Here is a 26,022-nt window from a genome sequence, read left to right on the forward strand (position 1 = left end):
AATCTGAGACAAAACAAGGGCTGTAAAGCATAGTCAGACATTAAAGAAGGTAACTTTACTTTCTGTTAGGTTATCACGAATACCTTCAAGCACAGTTTAATCTACTTAGGGTTGGAGAGTTGCAATTCCATCTGAACCTAGATATCATGCTGCCTTTGGTCCTACACACATTAACAGGTTAAAAAGACACGTCTCAAAACCACTGATGAGTTCAGCTTTCACAGCAGTATCAGCATAATCCTGCTAGCATAGACAGACTACCAGTATATATTACAGCATTGAGAGAGATTTTGAACCCATTTAGATGACACTGTGCTTAAAACGATCACAACTGCCAGCTGTACAATAATGTTCCCCAGACTGCCACCACACTGGAAAACACTGCAGGAAACATTACCAGCGCACGTAAGAGCCCCTGACATCATCCAGAACAGACCAGCATGAATAATCACTACAGAGTTTGGTCTGTCTTGCCAAAGGACAGAAACAGTTACAGAAGATGGAAGCTGCCAAAAGTCCTCAGGGCATTTTTCCTAGGAATAGCGCTAAAAGGTTTCATGTAAGATCAAGTCTGTCCTGCTTCACTGTTTCCCATCATTACGTGCTTTTTCCACTTTAGTGACTCAGAACACAAGCAGTCCCATGGTTTGGATTAATCTCCTGGCCTCTGCCAAAGGACAGGGGAGGCTGTTATACCTTAAACATGTCCCCGAGAATCCTGGGGAATAATTCTGAAAGTTTCAAGGAATCTAACTGAATCCCATCTAAATTTACCCTAAAAATCCTTGAATAACAGGTTCCTATGGCTAATCTGCAGGCTGGTAACTGCATATTGCAAAAAGTCTCTCGTTTTTATTTAACATCATGCCACCTCTGAAATGGCCGGTGAAAATGAGTTTAAAAATCACTTCAAGTTCACTGACAGAAATCAGCATACTATTACTACAGCAATCCGGAACACAGCTGACAAGTTTCAATTAAAATCAACGATTCTGTGGAACAGCAGGAAAGTGTTTTTGTGGGTTTTTTTTTGTTTGTTTTAAAACATATCAACCCTGGCTTAGTACAAAATAACACAAAACACCTAGGATTTTGAGTAAGTTCTTACCGGATCTGAACTTCATTACCTAACTAGGCTCAGCCGAGGTATTAGCTGGAGAAAAAAAAAAGATGCCTTGCAAGACAAAGGAATGTCACAAATTCTTGATTAAATATGGCTGTCTACACTGAGGTCTGTTTTTGCTCTTTCAAGTGGCATCTTCTACCATTACATAAAATTTAAGGCAAGGGAACTTGATTTCATAAAAGCTGGTGATTGAGTGAAAGGGAACTGCTGTTACCAAGAGGTTTGTTTCTGTAGGCAGGCTATGACTTGCTTTTCCAGGTCAGAAGCACAGGTTTGAATTCAAAACTTGAAGATCTCTAATGAATCAGAAGTATGTATCAAAAGCCTATTGCTTTAGCATGAAGGAGTATATATGTAATAATTAATGTTTTCACTAATGTTTGCTTTCAAATAAGCCTTCAATAGACACTGCTACTTGAGCTGGGTAACTTTCACTGCTGTGTCCTGCGTGCTAGTAGCTAGTGCTCGCACAGAGAACAGATCTTAAACCTTTAAGGAGACAAAACAAAAGGCTGCAGCGATTGCACAACTACAGGTAATTTTCAAACAGGTCCTTGACACTCAGGTTTATTTTCCTAATGCTATTATCATCAGGAAGTCATTAATACAATAACGAGTAGCCATCAGCGTGTACAGAATAACTGAGTTCAAAACAGCAGAGGAAAGGAGTGGAAGCCTAGCTGATGGATCAACAAGAACAGACATGGAGAGAGCTCTTCTCCTCCTGTGGAGACAGAGGCTATACCCAACAAGCCTTTGGGAGGGTTTTGCCAGTATAGAAGGCTAGAACCCACAATTTAAGCCACAGCCCGTGACATGCGCACACACACACAGAGTAGCATGAAGTCACAGACATTTAAAAGCCAAAGAAACATGCACAATATTTTATCTTCTCAGTTTGCCTACCTGGGCTAGTAGAAAACCCGTAAGTGGAAGATAATGCATTCATTTGATAAATATGATGTCGTGCAAAACACCTTCCCCAGAGAGGGCAAAAAACAAAACTTACTTATTCAGGCACCTGCATAAAAATTTACTGCTTTTTGTATCAAAAAAAAGCTGTAGTGACAGGTCTATTGACCCATGGGTTTCTTTTTCTCCAGAGATAATGACAGTGTCAGTACAATATTCTCTCCAGGTTTCTTAACCTAAAAGTGCTGCTTTTGGATTAAACAAGCCAGTCTAATCAACCCAAGCATTCTGCTTACGTTACCCACAAAGATGCTGAAGAATTTCAACTGTGATGTAAGTGCTTATTCGGAAATGACTACAAAATCTGTTCAAAGTAGCATGTGCAGCTACGCAGTAATTCTACATCTTTATTATTTTATCACTCTTGCTATTAACAAAGAATATCGAGTTGCACAAGACTACTGCCCTCCTGTCGATCAAGGGAACAGAATGGCACAGTTGGAGCACTGGGTGCGTTAACTACGCAGTTCTGGAATAAATGGGTTTTGACTGCTGAAGTAGCTTTTAACACAGCTACACAGCTGGCTCAGCAGAGAGGACAAGAAGCAATAGGGTTCTGACAGCTACTTCCTTCCCTCTCTTTTAACCTCAAATTTAAGCAGACTATTAAAATATTTGTTGAAGTGTTCCTGTCTACCAGGCAGTATAGCCCACACTAGACAGACGGATATGTGACTTGTTTCAGTAGGACTTTTTTTGCATTCTTCCTGTTCTTTTATTTCGAATTGCTTGCGCAAAGATTTGGTAGGCAGAGCTGTTGAACGTAGTGAAACATCAGTTGCAGCAGGTCTGGCACAGGATGGCACTCCTGCTGTTCACTCAGCTATGGGATAAACAAATTTTAAAGTCTGTATTAAGGTAAGAGCCATGAACAGAGTGGAATTATTTTCAAGACTGCATCCTTACTCCAAATCTGATTTTCAGTAATGCAATGAAGTTCTAAAGAAATATTCTCATTTTATTCATAGATGCTTTTAAATAGTTTCTGAAAAATACACTAGAAGCATTGACCTCAGAGTGAATTTGGCTACACTGATTATTATAATGGGTATTTGCAAATTTATTTACACAAAATCCTTCTGTTTTTCTTTCCAGCTTAAAAGTATACCAGAAGAGAGAACTGACGTAAGAAGAGCTAGGGACTCAGCGAGACCAGCTATGCTGCATCATCCCTTCAAAACCATAGCATGCATTCACTACAGCAGCAGTACCATGTAGTGGTAGCAGCAAACATTAGGGGAGGCAAAATTAACAGTCATGGGCACAACTTTGTTAGATATATTTAGGAAAACAGTCAAGCTCTCAGGTATACAGAAGTGTCCTCTAGTCAGAAAATTAACCTAAAAACAGAAAGGTAAACTCTAACTGTGAATAACTGCTCCCAACAACTGATTCTGTGCCCAGACGTACAGAGTTTGGCACTTCTTACTTCAGATTCAGGTCTGAAAAAGCACTAGACTGGTCAAAATTTTGTATGTTTTTCTTTTGTCACAGTTGATCATCTGAAGATACCTGCGTATGAACCTGTGTATAAACTCTGGAAGTTTACCGAGATCACAAAAAATCTTTATATGGAATCCCCCAAACTTTCTGACTAAATTTGTGCTGAGGATGGGTAGTTATACCAGTGCGACCTCTCCAGAAACACCTTTAGTGCATGCTAAATAGATGGGGAACAGTCCTCATTTTGGCATCACTTTATCATCTTTGACGTCGTTTTGTTGAGGAATTTATTAGCTCCTTTTCTACCTAAACATACAAATATAACTATCTTCATGGTGCTCACACGGGTCATTGTTAGCAAACAACTGACAGCATTGACATGACGTTATCAGTATTGCTAGCTCCAAGAGTCTCCTATCTACCCTTTTTCTGAAGGCATTAGTTCCTAAACGGCTGCAGTGATGCGAGAATTCAGGATTCCCGGAAAAAGGCAGTCGTGGGGAACGGGAGTCTATAGCTCTCACTTCAAGGCAACATTTCAAAAATATAATCCGAGTCACACATCCTTGAGTATCAAAAGGCTTAGAACACTCAAAAGTATGTCAAGGTTTACCAAAACTCACAATTATTTTAAAACTCTAGATTTTTAAGTCAGGATCATTACCTTTGTACAAAGAATTCTGACAATATCTACCATGGCAGAGCTTGCTCTTTTTCTTTCCTCACAAATTATACTTATCTGGCAGCAACTAAGAAATGAGAGGCACTGATGCAGTACATGCTTATTCCTGAGGCACAGTCAGGTAACGTTACATTCCTAGCTGTTCATGCAGCCTTACAACAGAGTAATCTCATGCACATGTGGAAAATGGTTTCGCTAAAACTTACTTGGAGGTACTTGGCTAAACCAAGATGTATTCATGCACCTTCTGGAAAAATTGGCTCTACGTATATCTGTATAACTGTAACGTGAACTACCACCACCAAGCTGAAAGAAGCTGGCTTGGCCGATCGGACTATTTGTCTTTGGTCAACAATATGAATATAGTTTTCCTTTTGGCTCTTCTGAACAAGGACGTTGCCCATTGGAAAAATAAACAAATGGTTTTCGCCTGTTGGGGCACTCAAAACCAGGAAATGTACAGTTGTAAAAACATGCTGTGAACAAACAGAATAGTGGGGCTGCTACATTTCATTTAAAGAATCAGGGAATATGTCATTGGGTTCTGTAATATTAACTACAGCGGGCGAGGGACCAATTCTCCAGCGCTTAGAGCTTCCTGTTCTGAAAGACAGAACAGCACATACTTCCCCCTTCACAACCAAGTAAATCTACCTGAAGGCAAATCTACCTAAAGAAAACAAAAAATCTAACGAGGGAAAAAAATGTAACTGCAAGATTCTTAGACTGGGTAAGTTACACCTAAGCACACGGTCCAAATGCATATTTAAAATATATTCTTACAATACAGAGTCACAAGTAATTAGAACAGAGCTAAAATAGAGATGAAGACTGAAATTACAGCACAGGGTTGTGACACATGTCGATTTTTTTTCCTGAACTCAGTGCATCGAGGCCATAAAAAAAGATCAGCATTAGTTAGCTGCACAGCAACACTTACCTGGAGGGTAAGGTCCAGTCCCACTCACCCTCCTTCACCTGCAGTTTTTTGCTTCCCATAGCTTTACAATCTGTGTTATATCAAGCAATTTATACTTTGGTGGCACCACAACAGTCAGGCTCTCCTGTATTCCTTCTTTCTCCTCCACAGATAACTGTCACTTCAGGAGCAGTCTATCTAGAATCAGTGATACAGCTACTAATATGTAGCACATTTTCTGGCTTTACTGAAATCTTTTTCACCAATTATTTGGTTTAGACATTTTCTTTGTTTCAAATTTCAGAGGTTGCTGCCTAAAATAGACGTGCTATCCCCTCTACCTTCTCCTCTTCTCAAACTCATTTAAATAAAAATTTTATTGTAGATGCAAACATAAATGGAGTATACTTTTGTACTCCTGCCCACGATATGTGAACAAAACCGGAGTCTATCAAACAACTCATCTTAGAGCAAATTAGTTCAGTCTCCCTTAATCCAAAAGAGAATAATCAAATAAAACATAACAGTGAATTAAAAAGCTATCTCATATTGTATACAAACTCCAGATTCCCTACCTATTCTAAACAGATAAAAAACTACAATTAATATATTATCATTAGTAGCATACTAGTGTAGTATAACAGTATACTATTAAGAGAAAGATGCGTTTAAGGCGTGCAGATATATGGGCAAATAGACCATGCACTTCTAACATAGGACACTGCATCAAGAAGCTGAATTCCACACAAGTCTGGCAGAAGTTTGTATGTATACAAACTGAAAACTGCTTTGAATCCTCACACAGAGTTAGTTATCTGGCAGAAATGACTCACAGCTAAAATATTCCTATCATGAGAGGTCACTAAGTGCATTTAGGATTTTGAATCAGAACCTCTTGTATTTCACAAACAGCTCTATGCCAGTTCATCTTGTCATGAGCACACCACTGTCGCTAAAAGAAGCGGTGTCCAAAAAAAGCATATACTGAATAATACTATAAATATAACTAACAGTGGGGGAAAAACCCCAGAAAGTGCTTTGTATTTCACAAAGAACAGTTTTTAGCATACATTAATTGTTTAAGCCTACTTAAAAAAAAAACGGTCTTCACGATTTAATAACAGGTATGGCCAGTAAACAATTTAAAGATTTTTACTTTCATGACATAAAGATGTGTCACGTCAAGCCCCTGTGAGCAGAAGAACGCTTGATCAGATGTGTGTGCTTGTTAACTTCCTCAGTCCAAACAAAGGACTCGGAAGAACATCTCTAAGGCCTTAGTTTTTGGTGTTAGCAGTTAGTTTAAGCAGGCATGCAAACAGCTCTCCAGAACATCATCCAAACAAAAATTGGCTCAGACGTTTGAAAATGGTTGTGTTGTTTAAAAAGGCAAAAATGGGAAAGAATTTATTGGATTAATTCCTGCAGCTTTCAAGAATTCACGTGCTTTTCTAAAAACAAGACTCTTAATAAAGGAAAATATAGGCAGAAATACAGGAAACACAAAAGAAAAGCCATGACTGAGAATATAATTTTCTAGTCTCAATTTCAAGGACTGTTTCTGTTGAAATTTTGTTTCATGAGACACTGGAACTATGTACCCTGAAATAGCTGTAATGCAGAGAAATCTTCCCTAGCAAGCAATGATGTTATAGTTACAAACACATCACAGAACACAACACGTTTATATACTAACATTCAAAACAGCTTTAATTTTTCCACACAACTTGTATTTGATAGGAAACTGCATGTCACCACATTGCTTGGCCTTTCCATAGACAGTAAGTATTCTCTTTTCCTAGCTTCACTCTGTCAGTTTGGACCTAAATTACAAGCAAACTGCTGATGTACAGCATAGCCTGGTTGGGTTTTTGGAACGATAACTAAGGCCTTGATCCTATCACTTGCTCCTCCAGGCAGACCTTAATACCTCAGCTAAGTACTACTGCATATCAATGTGTAATCTGATACGAGACTTAGGCTGTTACCATTAAATAATACAGTAAATAACTGCAATATTCATTTTTGAAGACATGCCAGATTCCAAAGAATTTTTGGAAGTTGTTTTGAGGAAGCATAAAAATACTATTTTAACTGTTTAGGTGTACTTGTAAGTTTCCTAGTGCCAATTTACAACACACACTATTCAAATAAACACAGCTTTTGTTCCCCAAACCTCAGCTGTTATATTCTCCTAAAAAGAAAATGTAACTTTTTATGTAATTTAAAAACTAGTATACAGTGTGTGTTAAAAGGATTAAGTAATTAAATGCAAGCTGTCACCCTTATGCACATTACACAAAGTAAAATATAACTATAAAATGTCAGAATAAAAATCTGTAGTGATTCTGGAAGAATTAAGACAGATGAAGTTATTTTTCTTGTTGTTACATGGTATCAGATATTGCTGTCGACCACTGCTTCATTCTTCAAGCTGTAGTTTTTCTACAAAAATCAGGAGACCAACAGAAGATACTTTCGTCCCCTGCAGACATGTGCTCTTTTGTCCTCTGACTGAATTTGAGATTTTCACTTGAAATGTGTCCACTGAGATAAGAAAGGGTTAAAAGTTTACAGAATGTTTCAGCTATGGAGTCATCTTCCCTGTCAGCATGTTCTGGCTCCTTTGAAGCTGCAAGAAAGCCTCAGATTTTTTGTTTGTCTTGTCCTTCTCCAGGCCATACTTATCACAGCATGGTTCAGCTCTTCCTACTTCAGTTGCATTTTGTTGTACTTCATTTTCCACTTTTTCTTCATCATTCTTTGTTTGCAGTAATTCTTCTTCAGTTTCTTTATAGCCACACCTTCATTTCTAACAGGCTTAGCTGGATTGCCTTTTGTTTCCATAGCTACTGGCTTTCCCTCACAGGGTGTGTCCGATTGGCCTTTCGCCCCAGTCATCTAGACACATATGGGGAGAGAACAATAAAAAAACCAAACTAGAATTGATAATCTTAATCTTTGTATTAAGCACAAACATACACAACTACCTTCAGAGAACTGCCTTCTAATTGCAGCCAGACTGAGAGGCCACATCTGAACTGGGCGACAGGCATCTCTGGTATTCCTGTCACCAGTGGTATCTGACCGACCCCCCTCTCTTTCCCCGTCGTGTGCCTGGATTTCCTCCTGGCAGAAACCAAAGCGCACGGGGTAATCAGGAACTGATGCACAACTCTATTTTGACCTCATATGAAATCAGGATGTGGCCAAAACATCCTGCTGGGCTTAAAAAGCACCCCATAGTCCACTAAGCTAGGCATAGTTAACATGTGGCTTTTACACAAATGAGTAATCTATTGTCAAGAAAATAATGCTTGAAAATTTTCCTGAAGTGTTGTACTACCTGCTCAAAATATTGGAGCCGAGAGTGGGATCTTTCAGAAATTTCCAAATCATTATATGCATTATTTATTCACCAGCATAAATTACAAAGCAGGTTGGATTCCCAAAAAAATTCCACAAAATTTCTATCAAAAGGTTCTTTAGATGTAGACAATTAATTCTTCTTCTAATAATAAATTCTATTTTGTTTTAAAAAAAACAGTAACAAAAACCATTACTTTTTACTTATCCTAGCGATGCCTGGAAGGAAGATCACATTCAAACATCTAAAACATTTTATTTCCTTAGATTTAACTGCACTCTGAAGAAATGCAGCACATCAATGCTGTGTAACATTGTTCATTTTCAGCAAAAAGGAGTAAGCCATCCACACACAATTTTGTATTTATGTCCGAGACACAGAAATCGTGTTTTCCTAAGCATGCCTCCAGACAAAGTATATGCGCCTCTATACAGCGTAACATATTATTATTATTTTAGGAACCGTATTGCACATATATTGTTACGAATGTTCGGCTATATGGGGAACAGCACATCAGTGAGAATATAAGTTTCTGCATGTCAGGGAAGCCACCTGAATGTCAATGCAAGTTTTCTCGAATGTGAAGGGGTTGAGAGCAACCAGATGATCAATGGCAATTTGTGTGACTGAACTAACATACTTCAGAGAGCTGAAAAAAACCTTCTCATTGCTGCAGAGAATCACTGTTATCCCTACATGAGCTTTGTTTAAAGTAACAAACAACCAAGAACAGATCCAAGATGCTCCACCCTAGCTGCTGAAATAAGGAATCAATAAATTAAGACACGAAAGATTTCAGAGAGTGGCACGAGGGGACTGAAGGAAGTACTTAAACTTCCAGTAAAGGGAAAACATCATTTAGTTTACTGTCTTGTGATATGATTATCCCACACCTAATAATACAAAAGCATCGATTTTTTTTTTTCTCCCTTGTGTCTGATGTCCTTACAACCTCTCTTGTCTCCATGAGATTTTGGGTATCAAACATTACAGCTAAGTGCTCATTGCCATCCCTACAGAGGAAGCGCTAATCTGGATCCATCTCCTCTAGCTGGCTACTCATTTTCACCATGCTGGTTAGAATTTAGCATTTTAGGCCTCCAAGACATGTCAGTTTCTGCTGAAATAGCCCAACAAGATTTTGAAATCTGGGAAAAAGACATAGGGACAAATGAAGATGAAGGTGGGACTGAAAAACAAAAGGAAAAGCGGTTCTTCTTGAAATTGTTTGAAGAAAAAGTGCATCAACAAAAAGCACCATCACAGAGGCAAAATCAGAAAATCCTTATAAATGCAAATATCGTATCTGCTTCAGCTGTACTGTAAGCCTACAAATTACAAAGCTTTTAAATAAGCCAAATGCTACATTCATTTAGCTGTCCAGAAGTATTATTAGCTCACATTAAAGACGCAATACTTCATCTTGAAATAATTATGCCATCAAACTGGGCGTGGGGGGGTGGAAGCTGTGGTTTTTTTTTAAAAAAACACAACACACTGTATCACAGAGAACTGCAATAAGAGCTCACTGGAGTGGACCTGGACAGTAGAATTCACCTTACTTGATTTTACCTGTCTACAGTTGTGCTAATTATCTTTACTCCTGCAATCATTAGAGAGAAAATGACAACTGTGCACCATGAGTCCTACAATCTATTTAACAAGCCCATCCGGGTGCGGAAAATATCTCATTTCCCTCTGTTAACAGCACCGTAAGCTTCTGTCCTGGGTTTGGCCAGGACAGGGTTAATTTTCACCAGAATCCAGGAAGGGGCACAGCCAGGTGGGCTGACCCAACCCCACCCTGGCCAAACAGAGCAGGGTATTCCATACCACGTGCTGTCATGCTGGGTTCTGGTGGGGGGGGGTGGCGCGGCAGGAACTCACTCACGGCTCGGGAGCGCGCGGCGCCGGTCCTATTCGGGAGAGCGGCTCTGCGGGTTGTGCGATTCGTTGTTGTGTTTTCTCCTTATCTGTATCGTTGTTGTTGCTGTTCCCTTTGTTTGCTGTTCTGTTAAACTGCCCTTATCCCGACCCACCAGTTTCTGCCTGTTTCTTTTCATTCTCCTCCGCACCCCGGCGGGGGGAGGGGCGGCCGCGTGGCACTTTTGTTGCCAGTGGCAGCCGAAACCAAAACAGCTTCAATGTTCTTTTTCCACACTGTAATATTTAAAGCTAGGTGAGATGAACCTGAAATATTTTTCAGGAGAACGGCATTCCTGCTCCTGGTAGTGGATCCACAACTCTAAACAGTCTCTCCGACCCCCAAAGATGACAGATAAATATACTAGTTACACTGAAATAGATAATTTCAAAACCACTAGTCTGCTTTTCCATTAAGTGTGATACTGACCTTCTGTTTCCACGTGGCTTCCTGGGGTGCAGGTGGAAAGGTGCATGGAACTCTTCCATGATTGATGTGATAGGGCAAGGGGAGGCTGGGATCTAGTGGCACCCATGGGACTGAAAGAGTTGCAGGCACAGTAGGCAGACCACAGTGAGCTTTATGTAAGTTATACGATGCTCTCGTCGTCTTGTCAAGAGAACTCTTGTAGATTGCAACTGATGAATCTCCTGCAGCGTGAGTCAATAAATATGAGCCTTCCTGCAAACTAAAAAGATAAAGTTAAAAATGAAAAATACCATTTAACTTTTTGTTTCATTGTATCAGAATAGCTACTAAGTTCTTAATGCTTTTTCATCATTTATACAAAACCTCTAATCCTAAGCACATTTTTACCCAGTACTGCATTACACCATGCTAGACCTAAACGAATCTGTAGAATATTCCATGTGTCTGAAGAAATAAAAATCAAAGCATAGACAAGCTTTCTACAGAAGAAATAGGATGAGCTGGGTGATGTTCCAAATAAATACAGTGAAGAAGAATGGAGCACTTACTCAGATACTTTCTTCAAAATATGATGAAGTATATTTAATGAATTTGCAGGCCTGCAAAAAAAGAAAAATATTTACAAACGTAGTAACTTGCAAGGCTTGTTAAGAGTTTCAAATTCACTGCTAAAAAAAACTACTAAAAATACTCACTTAATCAATCCAAGTTTTTCCCTTAAAATTTCCGGAGAAATCTTTTCTAGCATAATAAGCTTTGATGTAAAAGCATCAATACGTCCTGAAAAATATTAAATCAATTAATACACTAAAAATACAACAGAACAAATGCAAAAGCATAATTTGCAGACCTAACACATTTTAAAAGGAAGAATAGATTTTGCTCTTTTACAACATAGACCAGTGAAAAGTACTTATCGATGTTGCACAATAACAGCAAGTAAAATGTATAGCTGCTTTAAGTACAGACATCTGTGGTTGGGCTGTCTTTCTAGATCAGGGAGACGCCCACGATCCCAGCAAATCTTGCATCTTTGGTCATGTCTGGGATATACAACCTCCTTTTGCCATGGCCGTTAGTTTCTCACCAGTTAGTTTGTATCTTCTTTGTATCTTCTTTTGATCCTTATCACTATGTTTCCTCACGGAACAGATCATTAAAGTTTATCTTTTACAATAAATTTACTTCTGAGTTGAATATACTTGTTTTTCTATTCTGATACGCTATATGAACAGTTGTGTTATTTGATTTTTCTGGGGACTCTGTACCTGCACCTCTTGATTTTTCTTCCTCACCTGAAAAATTACAACTTACAATTCCGGCCTTGTTCATGGCAAACCATCAAACACTATTTGTCTTTGACATAGCTAGGAGCAACTATTCAAAGCTCTCATCACATTTTTTAAATACAGGCTGACAAGAATACTTTAGCCGGCATTTTCACTTGATAAGCAATAAAGATCATTAGCGTAGCTTGTACACTGACATGGTGACCACACCTTACCTTCAGGTTCTCCCTCAAGTTGAGGTTTTCCCAGAAATCTGTTCTATTCCAGCTCCCACAACAAGGATGAGGAAAAGGCAGCATAATGAAATATGACCTACTCAGTAGAACTTACTGCCTGACTACAAATCTGCTCTTCTAGCAAGTGTAAATGTTTCAATTGTACAGTCAAAACTGCTAAACCAAAGCATTTCACATTCCAAACTAAACATTACTAGTAATTTGTTACATGATGTGTAAGAAGACCAAGTAAGAGCTCTCATTTCAACATTTTTTTTAAAAATGCACCAAGACAACTATATTCTTTTAAATACTGTACATTTGTTACTTTTCTTGATATCAGGATTTTATGCAAGACTATGCAGCCAGGTTTTATATTCTGCTTTGATGACTAGAGGAAAAGAAACTTGAAGTCATTATTTAAAAAAAATAAATAAAAAAAAATAATCTGTTGCTGTTCTCCATTCCTCATCAGCCTCTCCTCAAATCAGAAACTTCTCCATTTCTTAACTCATGGACAGCATAGTCGGAGAAAAGAAAACAACTATGAACTACTCATACCTAATTTATATTACTGTATCTTATATTTGAGAAGTGAGTGACTGAAAACACTTGACAATCAGCCAGTTACCCACACAGTACGTATTTCTTTCCAACCTATTTTTCAAATAATCTTTAAATAAAGGCCAATATTACCCTATTCAAGTGAAGGTAAACTATTCTCCTTGCAGTAAGCTTTGCTTAGGCATTTAATGCAAATAAGTGGATAATGGTCCGGGTAAAATGTTCCCACTAATCAGCAAATCTTATCATAACTTTATTTACTGCTTCGATCAAGTACAAGTATCTTATGCTGAAAACATATCAGAGATTACTCTCTTCATAGATGCAGGATTTCCTATCTGAGTAGCACAGGGATTTAAATCAACAGCTGAGCAAGGTGTTCTACTAGCAAGAGGAGGACAGCATTCTTAAGTTCATTTGATGATAGCATCTCACTTTTGTGCAAACAATTACTACCTTCTTTAAGGACATGAAAAATTCACTTAATGTCACACCTCACAATTTCTGCAGGAGGCCACAGCTACACTTCTGATTTCTTTCTCATCTCCTGAGCCGGCAGCACTGCTGAGTCACTGTGCTGAGCTATGAGATTCCTTCCTCAGCCACACAGAGCGATACAAAACTGAAGAACAACATTGGACAATTACGGGGCACAGCCCAAGGTCCAAAGAACTTTCCATCCGTACTTTAATGGCAACACAAAAGACTGTTGAGACAGTGAATTAAGTTTTTTTAAGATCCAAGAACTCCTAAGAAATTCAACACTGAGCTCTGCTACACGCTCAAAACTTCAATTTTAGAGGCTTCACTGAAGATCAATATAGTCTCAGAACTGTCTGAACAAAAACGCAAGTTGTACATACTGTGGTAGTAACGGTAAGATTACAGTTTTCAAATAGTTGTTCCATACTTTAACACTCATACTGTAGGGTGAATTAAAAAAGAGCAATAAGTCTATGGCTCTACTATGGTTGATTTAAAAATCACTTTATTATAGGACATTATATTTCACTTAAAATAGTTCAACTGAGAGCACAATCTGAGAAGTCAAGACTGTTCTTTCTGCTTACACCAAACACATGATAGCAGTACTCATACTTTCAGGTATCACATTAATGAAAAAGAATGAGATTTTCACCCCAGTTTAAGTTGTCCATAATACAGAGATATTATCACCCTCAGAGAACCGTCCCTGGAGTTTCAGGACAAGGCTTTCTGATGCAAAGAGTCATCTAACTAAATCAGAACACTTGCAACAGTGTATTTTTCACAGCTCCCCAGAAATAAAAACTCAGAGGCAGAGTTTCACAGCCACATAACAGTATTTCTTAACCAGAGCAGAAAGAACCCCTGAGTAGAATATGACAACAGTTTCCTATTAAAAGCTATGGCAGATGCTCTTTTATAAAATGAATAATTTGCTTCCACATGTGTCTTTTTACCTACCTCTAGTCGAAACTACATGGTGGTACCAAAAATCTGCAGTTCCCAATTTGCCCAAATCATGTATTCTGTCAGCATCAAGAGTTGGTGACATGCTGAGAGTCCAACTCCGCATCTGTAAAAACTTTTTTTTTTTTTTTTTGACTAGTGGTGGGAGGGGGCCTGCCCTACACAGCGGGATTACTGACTTCGTGTGCAGGACAGCGACAACCCACAGTAACCCTGTGCCTCCTCAGAGCACACAAAAGCAAAACCCCTGCGGACCCCTGGGTTTGCCGCCAGAAGAAGCGAGCCCAAGAGCTGACAAACAAACATCACTGGAATAACCAGTGTTTCTCAGTCCCCATGGCTTTTTCTCCCAAGCACCGGCACAGAGCGCATGTCAGAGGCCAGCCCACTGAAGCCGGGCAGCCTGGGGCTCTGGGCCCGTTTCACAGCCAGCAGAAATCTCCCAAAGATACACTGAGGAACATCCACCAGAAGGGGCTGGCTGTTGATGCCAGCACAACTCTGCAGCACGCAGCCTGCCCTGCCCTCCAGTCCAGAGTGCCTCAGTGAAAAGCGGTGCTGGCTGGATGAGCCATCTGCAGACTTCTGCAAGCAATACCTTAAGTATCCTGTTAACTGATGGGAGATTAGATAGGCGCGTTCTTTCACTCTGTGTACTCTGGAAGCGGATTAGCCCTCTCTGTACAGTTTCACTATTTCCTCACACTGCTTGTGACTCTAGGAATGTTAATAAAGATGTTGATAAAATTTTCTACAGGGGGCTAAATTTCAGTGCAATTCAGTACACTGTTCTGCTTATTAAAAAAAAAAGAAGAAATGCTTCAGTATGGTATGTTAAGATATAATTAGAAATGGAGAACTGTGTGCACAATTATCTCTTTGTGAGGAATTTGTTTTAGAGAAGGGAAAAACCACAGCAAATATTGCTTTTAAAGTTTAAAATTACAAACATAATTTCCATGAACAAAGAACATGCAATCGGCAAAACTATCACCTCAAATATATTAGATTTCACATGAACTTTTTAATTCCATGACAGGATGAAAAGTCTGTTTGTAAAAATTAGAAAAAGAGAGAACTCAGCATTTCTAAAATAGTATTCTGATGTGAGCCACCAACAGGAGAAGTGTAATTCAGTGCACAAGTGGAAAGGTTCGGCAACCACAGGCCACAACTGCTGCCATAACAACCATAAAAAACAGCGCATTTTTTTCTCCAACAGGAAAGCAAGACAGTCCCTGCTGCAGACCATTCATTCACAGTGCAAACAGGATTGCCCTCACTCTGTAGCAAGCGCCAAACGTATTCTAAAATGCATTTTGACTAACCATTTCGCTGCAGATTTTTCATTTTAAAGCCTTGTTAATTACAAGATAATTGGTATTAGAGAGCTCTCCATGTATTAAAACGGTTAAAATAATCTGGCCACATTCTTTATATGCATCATTTTCTTTTCTCTACACAACATATGTATCCTAATCGACATAAACTTTACTGACGTTGAAAATGTCATGGTACAAACACGAATACAGCATTTTCTACAGGACACTTGTTAGTGAAACTTTCCTTATAACGCTGCATTCCTAGTGTGCTTGGCTTATGTGATTTTTGGGTAAATGGCCTTTACAAACAAGATACCTTTCTGCTAACATTTCTATACTTTTTATCCCTGCTTTATTGTCTTTTTTATTTTCTGTGCTCTGAATTACAGCTGTCATATCTTCTACACGAATCTTGCAGTTTCCTGCTTCATCTTCCCTGAATGTATGTTACTTCTCATTCATAGGTTCTATTATATTCTCTCCTGTTTTCACCTGCTTCATGATACAGGACAAGGAGTATCAAGACCATCCCTTTGACAGGGATGTTTCAAGTCATATCACATATCAGGAAGTTGAATTTCATGTATCAGTTAAAAATGGACAAAGGAAAACCTGGAATATGTGTTTAAGTAAGATCATCCACTGTTCAGAACTCCTGAGGAATATCATAGCTATGGAAACAAGTTTTCAATAAAATTATGCTATGTATTTCTCTTGTTTCTGTTAGGAATTTCATTTCTGCAAAGCCAGAAAATCATTTCTGGTACCTTCGACATAAGACACATGTACATTATTTTCAAAGCATGTAACTTCTCTTCTTGCTGAAGAACAGAACTTGGTTTAGCCCTATCTTGCTTGTTTTTCCTCTTGCTCTTCTACCTTATCTGTCTACATGTTATCAGTGTAGAAATATGAACATTCTTGCCTGTTTTCAAAGAAAAATGAGTAACATTTGATCTTTTTCCCCACACTGCAGGCTCAAGGGCCAAGGCATCAGTATCTTCTGAGCCACACATCTGATCCTCTGTCTTCTATTTTGGTATGTAATAACAAATTTATTTAAAACTATTTCACAAAGTTATAAGATATATTTATAGCTCACATTTCATCAAGAAATATTTTTATCACCCCTATGATAATTCATGTTGTATATGGCTCATTAAAACAAACAAACAAAACACTCCCAAAAAACTCTCACCAAAAACCAAAGCTACTTTAAGTCATGAAGATTACTAACTTCAGAGAACTAAAGTCACACTTACAGATACATTTGTTTTTTAAAAGCAAATAAATGCAATTCTTGGAAACAAAGATTCCTAGACACTATTCATCTAAAACCAAAGTCAAAATATCTTCATTCATGACCCAACAGAAATTTTAGACAACGTGCTTATTTAAAAGTGAAAACCAAAATTAGAAAGTTCAAATAAATAAGGACATATGTAATATACCTTTAAATATTTTTCTCTCCTGTTACTCTACGAATATTCAGACATACATGTTTCTTAAGCACAAATCAATACACTAACTTACCAATATAAAATAAGCATTCAGAATGCAACATACTCTCTGTCCACAACTGACATATTTCACTTTCTGTAAGAGCTTCAACACCGTAATAGGCTTGGTATTCTAGTTTTGGCAACAGGAATATCGGAGTAAGCTATAAAAACGAAGATACAAGAAAAATTAGCGCTTGCTGTCCAGAAAAGTTCCACAACGGAACTACACTTTGTAGTTGATAATCATCATAGTCTCCCGCTAGAGCTGAAGCAACAAAGACCTTTCACAAATTTTTATGTGATGGCTCACATTCTATGAAACCCACAGTACAAAGTTTGTACTACAGAGACTCCACAAAGAGGAAGGTGAAATGGACCAAAAAAACCCAAAACCAAGCCTAGGCAAGCTTTTATAAACAACAAAATTTTGCCACTAACTAATTTTTCCAAGCAGTTAAATTAATTTGAGTTTCATACTCCTGTGCTGTACTGCCCTCTGCAGGAATTTAAGAAACAGACATCATTATATTACTGATCCGGTTATTAGCAGTGGAATCCTGCCATTTCTTCCTCTTCTCAGAATATTACTTGATACTCGAACCTAATGCTTGGACTCTCATTTGGGATCTGGGGCTCACCTTTGCATGTTAACACTTATAGAGAATATACAAGCCTCTTCTCACTGACAAATCGCAGTTCAAATTTAAGCAGGAATTTTAAAAAATAAATAGTGCTCAGTTTACAATTAACAAACTAAGCAGCTATTCACAGGTATTTATAAGCAGTGGATCACTAGCAGAGATGGTAGTTCTTTAAAATAAGATTCCGTGCACAGAATCTGAGCAAGTAATCAGAGTTACAAAGATCTATTTCCATTTCAACAAAGCATAAACACCTCACACAATGCCTGCCTACCATGTTATTCAGGTATTCTGGGGAGGGAGATACCGCAGCAGATTTGTTGAATGAGTAAGGAGACTCTTGACAAAATAAGCAATTACTGAGGATTCCAGAATAAGCTCTCCTTCTCCTGATGTTACAAGGAATATTTGAATTGCACTTGCATTTAAAGCATTTTATTCCTTAAGACAAACGATTTGCTAAGATGTATACCACAGTCTTTTGAGCAGAATGAATAGGATCTGTTTTTATCTTTAAACGTGTCCTCTGTTGTTCATTCTATCTCCTATTTCTCTGCTTAACTAGACATAATAGCAAGGCTGAATCCTGCTCGAAAGTATTTATGATCATGAACACTCTCGAAGCCTTGGGCCAAAAACCGAATTGCTGCATTAACTTTTAAGAATAGTTCAAACTGACATTAGTTTACATAATTACCCATGCAGCTGTAGTCAGAAAGTCACAGTCACACTTGCTTATTTTCTAATCAAGTTGGTTTAAAGAAATCACAAATTATTCCTCCCTCTCCTCCTACAGGAAATATTTACTTGAGGAAGACACACACTGCAGAGTTACAATTAAATGCACTAATTGTCCGAGTGAAAACACAAATGCCATGAAGGGCTGGGAATCCCAGAGAGCACAACTGTTCAAAAAACCAAAACAAGAAAAGCTTAACAGCAAAATCTGTACCTCTTGGGCTTTTTTCTTTTTATGGTATCGTGGCAATGACTTCACTTTTTGCACACTGCAACGCACAAGCAACAACAGATCATTCAAACTGAATAGCTTATACACCAGGTTGCCATCCTGAGGGGCTTTATACTCTGAAGGGTCTTCTTCAAGCATCTGAAGTTCACTTGGCAGCTTTCCTACAGAAAAATACACGAAACAAAGTGACAAGCTTGCACATTCTTTACTACAGAGCCAACTAGCTTTTTTGTCTTGCAGCAGGTTTTTTGGGTTTTTTTTTGTTTTGTTTTTTTTTTTTTATATTTTAGTAGGATCTGTTTTGTTTCCTAAGACTTCGTGGTGAAAATCATCTCACTAGGCACAAGAAGTCACATCTGTACTAAAAAAGAAAATGAAATTTGGAAAACTTTTAAAGACTACGTTTTTAAATATTCCACGTATTTTATCCTAATCATTACATTTCTTCTATAAACAGAGCTGTGAGCCTCCATTCTGGTACAAATGGAGTTCAAAGGCTGGTTTTTAAGCCACAGTCACTCAACACAAAGGAGACAAAAAATGTTATTATCAATGAATGCCTCTTGAGAGACACCATCCATTTATCAGTTACTGAAAAAACTCCACCGTCAGGTCTGAATGGCAGCATAAACCTCTGTTCCAAACTGAGTTTGCTTCAACTTCAATTTCAACACTAACATACTGAAAGAAACACTTGTTAGATCTCCATGTGCAGCTTTGAGGTAGGTTACCAAACATCCCTGCATGCCTTAGATATTTTTTAACAAAACATTTAAAATAAACAAGAATAAACTCTAACTTGTTTTTTAATTGAAAACTTATCCAGTTCTGGTTTTTGTCCTGCAGACATGTGGAAACACGAGTTAAAACTATAACTACAAATAGGTATTGCTGTAGCACCACAAATAAATACATTTAACATTAAACTTCAAGTTTATGAGCATCTTTGAATAAACATATACTGTGTGAGACACTATCATCCAATTGACCAGAAATAATTTTCTATTAGTAAAATATTTAACTTCGTTCTGGCTTTCTGCAAAAAAAGACATGGATAGAGGTTTATCAGCTTGCTGTAGAACTTTCAATGTGTAGAATTATGCTTTCTGTTCTTTCGCAGTCACATTCCAGATTCTTAAAAATACTGGTTTCATTACCACTATTAAAAAAAAAAAAATCTATTATCAAACACCTGAATTCCATGCTCTGGGCTTTTTAAGCAAAGGAGAAGTCAAGAGTATCATACTGCTCAACTCTTCAAACTGAGGGAGGAGACATCGTCTTTTAGTGACTACTAAAATTCAGCTGGATTGATAAAAATGTAGGAAGTGGTAACACAATTTCAAATAATACAGAATTAGTTGTAAACAGTTTCCATTATAGATTAAGTAATAAATTAAGATTAATTCCTATGTCCTACGTTCCTATGACAGTGAAACATGTTTTCCCACCAAAAAGCATCGATTCATTGCAATCGAATATCTGAGAAAAAGAGTATCTGTCCTGATGCAACCTGCCTGATTTCTTGCCAATTTACCTAATACAACAAAGCGCTGCTTACTACAGTTGTACAGACCTCAGAAGCAACTCAGGCATGTGAGAAAAACCTCAAAGTCCATCGCCCATAGCATCTTCAAGACTTCCAGTTCTTGGTTGAGGTTTGGGTGTAGCATAGGTTCAGTTTGCAGCTAAACGCCTGAAAACTTGGGAGAGGTGGCTTGTAGCGCATCCTCATTAGTCTTCTGGAATAGACTGCAGGGAGCTGAGAAACAGCTACTGAACTATAGGAGTCTCAGAACCCTGACACCCAAATTTCAAGCTGTCTTTCAAGGTTTAATTACATAATTTGATTACATATTTCTTCCACAGGAAATGCAAAATAATTCCATTTTTGATTGACAATAAACTATTTTTGCAGACCAGACCACTCAAATATTTAAATTTCTGAGGAAAAGTAACTAATTTTACTACCAAGTGATTTCTTTCCCTTGCTTAAAAACCTTATTTATAACAACTTTTTGTTTCTCTAAAGTAAAACAGGATTTCACATTCACCTCTGCGGACAAACAGTGCCCAAAATGCTTTTATGGGCACAAGACAGTAATTCTCACACAGAGAAGGTATTGTTAAAAAAACAAAACAAAACAAACCCCCAAATTAAGTCACATCTCTAAATAAGCATAACAGAGGTACTATCAGGAAGCTCTTCAGATGAAGGAGTTAAAATGTTTTTGTTTCAAATTTTACTTCTTGCACAATGAAGACAATCACTTACTCATTGGCACTCCCTGAAAAAGCGAAGTCCAGATATTTCTAGACAAGCCGCTGGGATTTGAGGCAGGGGCTGGCACAGTTTCTGTACTGGAGGTCACCAACGGTTTTGGAGACGGAGGCACATGGGCTGGCGTAGCATTAGAATTATCATAGCTCACCACTGGCTGCTCAGGAGCTTTTTGGGAAGGTGACTTGAGAAGTTCAGTTTGCATTTTCAAAATCTGCCCGACGGGATCAAATTCTTTGGACAGCTTTCTTGTAGGCTTTCTGGAGGCATTTTTTCCCTGATCCATGATATCTGAGCAATCAGTCATGCTTGATAATGGAATCTGGGTGGGGGAAGGCGATTTGGCAGTCTCTGCTGAGGTATGAGAAACAGTGTTTGGCACCGTTGTTTTGCAATAATCAGTGTTTTTACATTCCGTATCAATTATCAAACGCTCTTCATCAGTGTCACTACTGCACCAAGAAGTGCAAGTCTCATTTTTCCGTGCAGAATCAAACTCCTTCTTGTAACTAACAGCATTAGATAGAGTATTTAATTTTGTTTCCTTGTCCAATACTTCTTTGGTGATGACATGCTGTGCTTTGTTCAGTCCTACCTCCTCTGAATTAAAGCTTTTATGACATGAATTTTCTTCAGGGCTGAGGCATAGAATGCCATCTAATGATGGAAGCTGCATGCTGTCACATGCTGAAACTCCTTGCTCAGAAACAGTGGTTTTCCCTTCCTCATCTCCTTTGCTTACAGTGGATGTATTTTTTTCCCCCATTTTTAGGCCATGTGATAGAAATTTAGCAGTGTTGCTAACTGCAGGAAAAGTACTTTCCATTTTAGAAGTTCTTGAGAGCTTGACAGTTGCTCCAAAAGTTTCTAGTTCTGTAACATCATCATCAAAGTCCATCCCTGTGTCATCTGGAAGAGGAATCTTCCTGTACTGGTAGGTATCAGAAGACATCTTAACACAGGGAGGAAAAAACAGTAATATTAAAAAAAACCCCAACAAAACAAACCAAGAAATAGAAAGTGTTAAACACAAATGAGACACTGTCAAATTGAAGACATGAAAAATATTCTACTATCCATATTTTGACTGTTAGGAGAGAGGAGCAATAACTGGGGAAAAAATAAAAATTCCTGTGTTTAATATGGAATATCTTAAGTCTGAGGAGTTGCAAGGCCTTTCAAAAGAGAAATAAAGTTCATAGAACTTCTCCCACTTACATGAACTGATCAAAAATACATTTTCATGAAGTAAACATTAAAGCTGAGATGCCAATGCAACAGAAGCATTTAAAGCAACTAGACAAACATACAGGCTCCGTAACTCGGCAGCAGAAAAACTACCAACAGGAAACCTAAATTTTCCTTCAGTTTATCACAGAAGAAGTAACTTCGGAACTGCAACACAGGATTTTTGTTTTATTTGTTTGTTTTTAAAGAGAGGTGAAGCTACATACATCCCACTGAAACAGACTGTCCTCAGCTGGTTTGTCCATCGCTACATCAGAAATCGAAACATAAGATGTTTTTGTTGCTAGGAAGTCCACTGGAATTTCATGGAAGATTTGGTTCCTCTCTCTTACTGTCATTTCCTTTCTCAGCAGAGGTGAATCAACATAAACCACTTTAGCTGGTTTGTTACCTTTTCAAGAACGGAAAGAGAATGAGTACATATTGTATCAAAGGAAAAAAGATTACTGTATAATCTAAATAATAAATCTTTCAACTTCCAATTACTGTCAAATCCATTCCACATTTACACTAGGTGAAAAACTATCCCCTCATTCATTAACAAGAGAAATTAGTACGTCCACATACAGAGTGAATTATTAGGATCCTGCATCAGCAATACTCACCACACTAACAGTCAATTATCTTTTAAATGGAGTTCTAACTGGCGAATTTGTAAAGTAAGAATTCAGGATTCATCATTCCTTATACTACATTGTATCATCAGATGTATTCTCTTCCCCCCCCAAAAAATCTCTTTTTGTTCATTTGAGGAATCCCCAAAAATTGTTTTTCCTTTCTATTTTTTCTAAAGTCTCTTTGCCCAAAAGAGACAGCTGCAGTTTATATTTCTGCTGATCAGTAACTAAGTTTGGGCTCTGCTGCCCCACTCTTTTGTTTACACCTTTACATACTTACATATAAATAATCCATAGATTCATCCAAAAATTAACACAAAAGTAACAGTGATACCCTGCCCAGTACAATACAGAAAGCAAAGGCACATAGTGAATGTAATACCACTGTTAGTAAAAAAAAAAATCTGTGGAGGAAAAAAAAAAAAAAGTAATGTAAAAGGGAGAAGGAAGGAGAGCAGAAACCCTTCAATAAACACCACATATTGGCAACATATTCGGAATGACCTTCAAAGTGTTAACTTTGGATCTAAAAATTAAGTTTAAAAACTGTAAAGCTGACACAAAAGGAGTCAGGCATATATTTACAGATAAAGTTACTCAATTTCATGTAGGAAAGAGCAAAAATTTGTAAGAGTTGCAGATATTTGACAGCTTATTTACTAATATCCAGAAGTCTGCTATACGGATTTGTGTGAAATGCACACAACATGGACATTCCAAGACAACCACCATTATAAATACTCATAATGAAAAACTCCCTAGTGTATTAAAAAAAAAAAAGGAGGGGGGGGGGAAGGTATACCATTCAGACGAATCAATCAGTTTATGCAAAACATTTTTTATTGCAATTGGGAAAAGTTATCTCCATGGACGTTCATTATTTATTCATTATTCTATGATGTAAATAGGTCCTTTTAATTCCAGAAAATGTTTCCCATTTGTTTTTTCATAAAACCTCAGAATTTCTCTTTTTTAGCTTACTGAAATCAGTTCACTTGATAACTTTTACAGCTTCATGCAGTTGTTTTCTCTCCAAGGAGCAGAGCTTGCCATTTTGAAAAGCAAAAGGACATTTAACTGATTTCCCCCCCCACCATGTGTCCAAATTCAGTGTTAATGGTGATACCTCTAGAGGTTGTTGCTATTCTCAGTAACAAGGTGGAACAAGGTGTAGAAAACTATGAAATGACCTTGCTGTCAGCTGTCCTCCTTGAACACAGAGGACAAACTATAGCAATGGATATTTTTAAAGTTCATTTTTTACAACACCTTCCACTACACTAAACATTTCTCTCTACAACACAAAGGTCTCCGACTCCTTATCAAATGACAGACGAAAACGATTAACTTCAGATTTTTGCCCTTTAAGATGTGTGAACTAAATAAGTCAAATTTTATTACTTTGTTTGATTCCTTAAATTAAAAACATGGAAGTAGTTAAGAGAAACTTTTCTAATAGCTGCATTCTAGAGTGCTACTTCTTCAAAAAAGGTAAAAAACCGGAGCTTATAATTACAATTCAGATTTTCACTAACCTTAGCTTCCTTCTTTTTTTCAATAAAACCAAAATTAAACTATGCTACTATTGTGTGAACTAAACCAGACTACCTTCACCCTTCCCACAGCTGGTTTTACTGACTTTCTAATTTCCTGTTCTTCAGTCTGCTCAGAAAGAATTATGAGAATACACAGAGGTCTTCATGGACAAAAATCTAATTTTTATAACAAAAACATACTGTACCTGCAACAGGGATCATTTTAATGCAAACTGGAATTTCCCATTGTTCCTTGTAGTTTAGTCCATGATTATTCAGTAAAGTAAATAATGATTGATTACTTAAAACAACTTGAGGACAGTATTTCAAAGCAAGCTTTTCTGCATTTGAATCTGAACTAATATCCTAAACAGAAAAGTTAAATTTTAATAGTTTTTTTAAAAGAAATGCACACATAAGTTTAAATTCCTATGAAAAATGCCAAACTTCAAACACGGATGACATGCCCCTCCCCCCGCCCAAATACTGCCACAGTGCCAGGCAAGGCTTCAGAATCAAATGAAAAAGCAAAACATTCCCCTGAAGGTTTTTGGCTGAATCTTACGCATCCAGCTTGCAGCATGGGAAAAGATATCTTCTTAACTTGTATCTTCCAGTTCATTCTTAGTAATTACTAGGTTGAATAGAAATTTGCATGATCGTGAAATATGGGAGTACATTGCAGAAGGAACCCCCCCCCCCCGAGATTCACTCATATATATTACTGATCCTCTTGCAAATTAAGCAATAGCACAATAAAGATAACTAACATTAAAGTATGGTTAATACTGCACAGTTTGTTTGAATTCAGACTACATATAAAGAAACTTAAAACAAAGCTAAAACCATGAAGAACAGAAATTCAGAATTGAAATTATAAAATTATTAAACATTATAAGTACAGGTTTCCATGAAGAGAGAAGGCTGGGAACGGTCATGAGGTGGGAGAACATCATCAAGGACTAAGAAGGTAACAGCAGCCCAAGAGCACCGAAGACCACGAGAGAGCAGTGAGAAAAATCTAGCTATGTTCTTTTTTCCTGCCACCTGAGACATCATCAGCAGTGTTCTCAGTTTATAGTTATAATGTCTTGATGCATGTATCATTCTCCTGTGTCACCTTTGCTACTTTCTTAAGCAAAAGTGTCTCTGCAATCACAGTGCCTCTGTTGAAAGCTTTGTTTCTGATATGTGACCAAACTCCTTAAAACAGTGGGTAACAAAGTAACTGGAATAATCAGTCACAAAACCCAAGTTCTACAGAACGAAAAACTCACTGATTTTCTCTGTGGAAGTAGACAGAAATATCAGATGTTTAATGTTAAGGTGGAATGGAATCTAAAAACTGTTCAACTCAGAAACGGAGTTTATGCTGTTTAGCACAAGAAATTCCCAGGGTAAGCTAACCTAATCAACTTTTCAGAAAACTAGACATTCTGAAGTATTTCTTCTTACCCTTAGGACTTCCTTCTTAAACCTGAAGCCTTTACACCTACATTCATTCATATGTATGTATACACACTC

The 26,022-nt window shown here is 37.7% G+C and overlaps 1 protein-coding gene across 4 annotated transcripts in view; it reads right to left on the reverse strand.

Moving 5' to 3' along the window:
* Positions 1 to 3,115: 3,115 nt before the first annotated feature.
* ICE2 (interactor of little elongation complex ELL subunit 2) overlaps positions 3,116 to 26,022 on the reverse strand; it is a 31,624-nt gene continuing 8,717 nt past the window's right edge. For all 4 annotated transcript variants that reach the window (XM_075432123.1, XM_075432125.1, XM_075432126.1 and 1 more), the window contains 9 exons: positions 24,705 to 24,864; positions 22,553 to 22,737; positions 21,093 to 22,050; positions 18,800 to 18,978; positions 17,238 to 17,367; positions 11,558 to 11,642; positions 11,411 to 11,461; positions 10,863 to 11,121; positions 3,116 to 8,043 (listed from right to left, as the gene is read on the reverse strand). In XM_075432123.1, the coding sequence (XP_075288238.1) occupies positions 7,852 to 8,043; positions 10,863 to 11,121; positions 11,411 to 11,461; positions 11,558 to 11,642; positions 17,238 to 17,367; positions 18,800 to 18,978; positions 21,093 to 22,050; positions 22,553 to 22,737; positions 24,705 to 24,864 (2,199 nt within the window). In that variant the 3' untranslated portion in view covers positions 3,116 to 7,851. The remainder of the gene's footprint in view (positions 8,044 to 10,862; positions 11,122 to 11,410; positions 11,462 to 11,557; positions 11,643 to 17,237; positions 17,368 to 18,799; positions 18,979 to 21,092; positions 22,051 to 22,552; positions 22,738 to 24,704; positions 24,865 to 26,022) is intronic.

This window comes from Opisthocomus hoazin, chromosome 10 (assembly GCF_030867145.1).
Source record: "Opisthocomus hoazin isolate bOpiHoa1 chromosome 10, bOpiHoa1.hap1, whole genome shotgun sequence".
NCBI lineage: Eukaryota > Metazoa > Chordata > Aves > Opisthocomiformes > Opisthocomidae > Opisthocomus > Opisthocomus hoazin.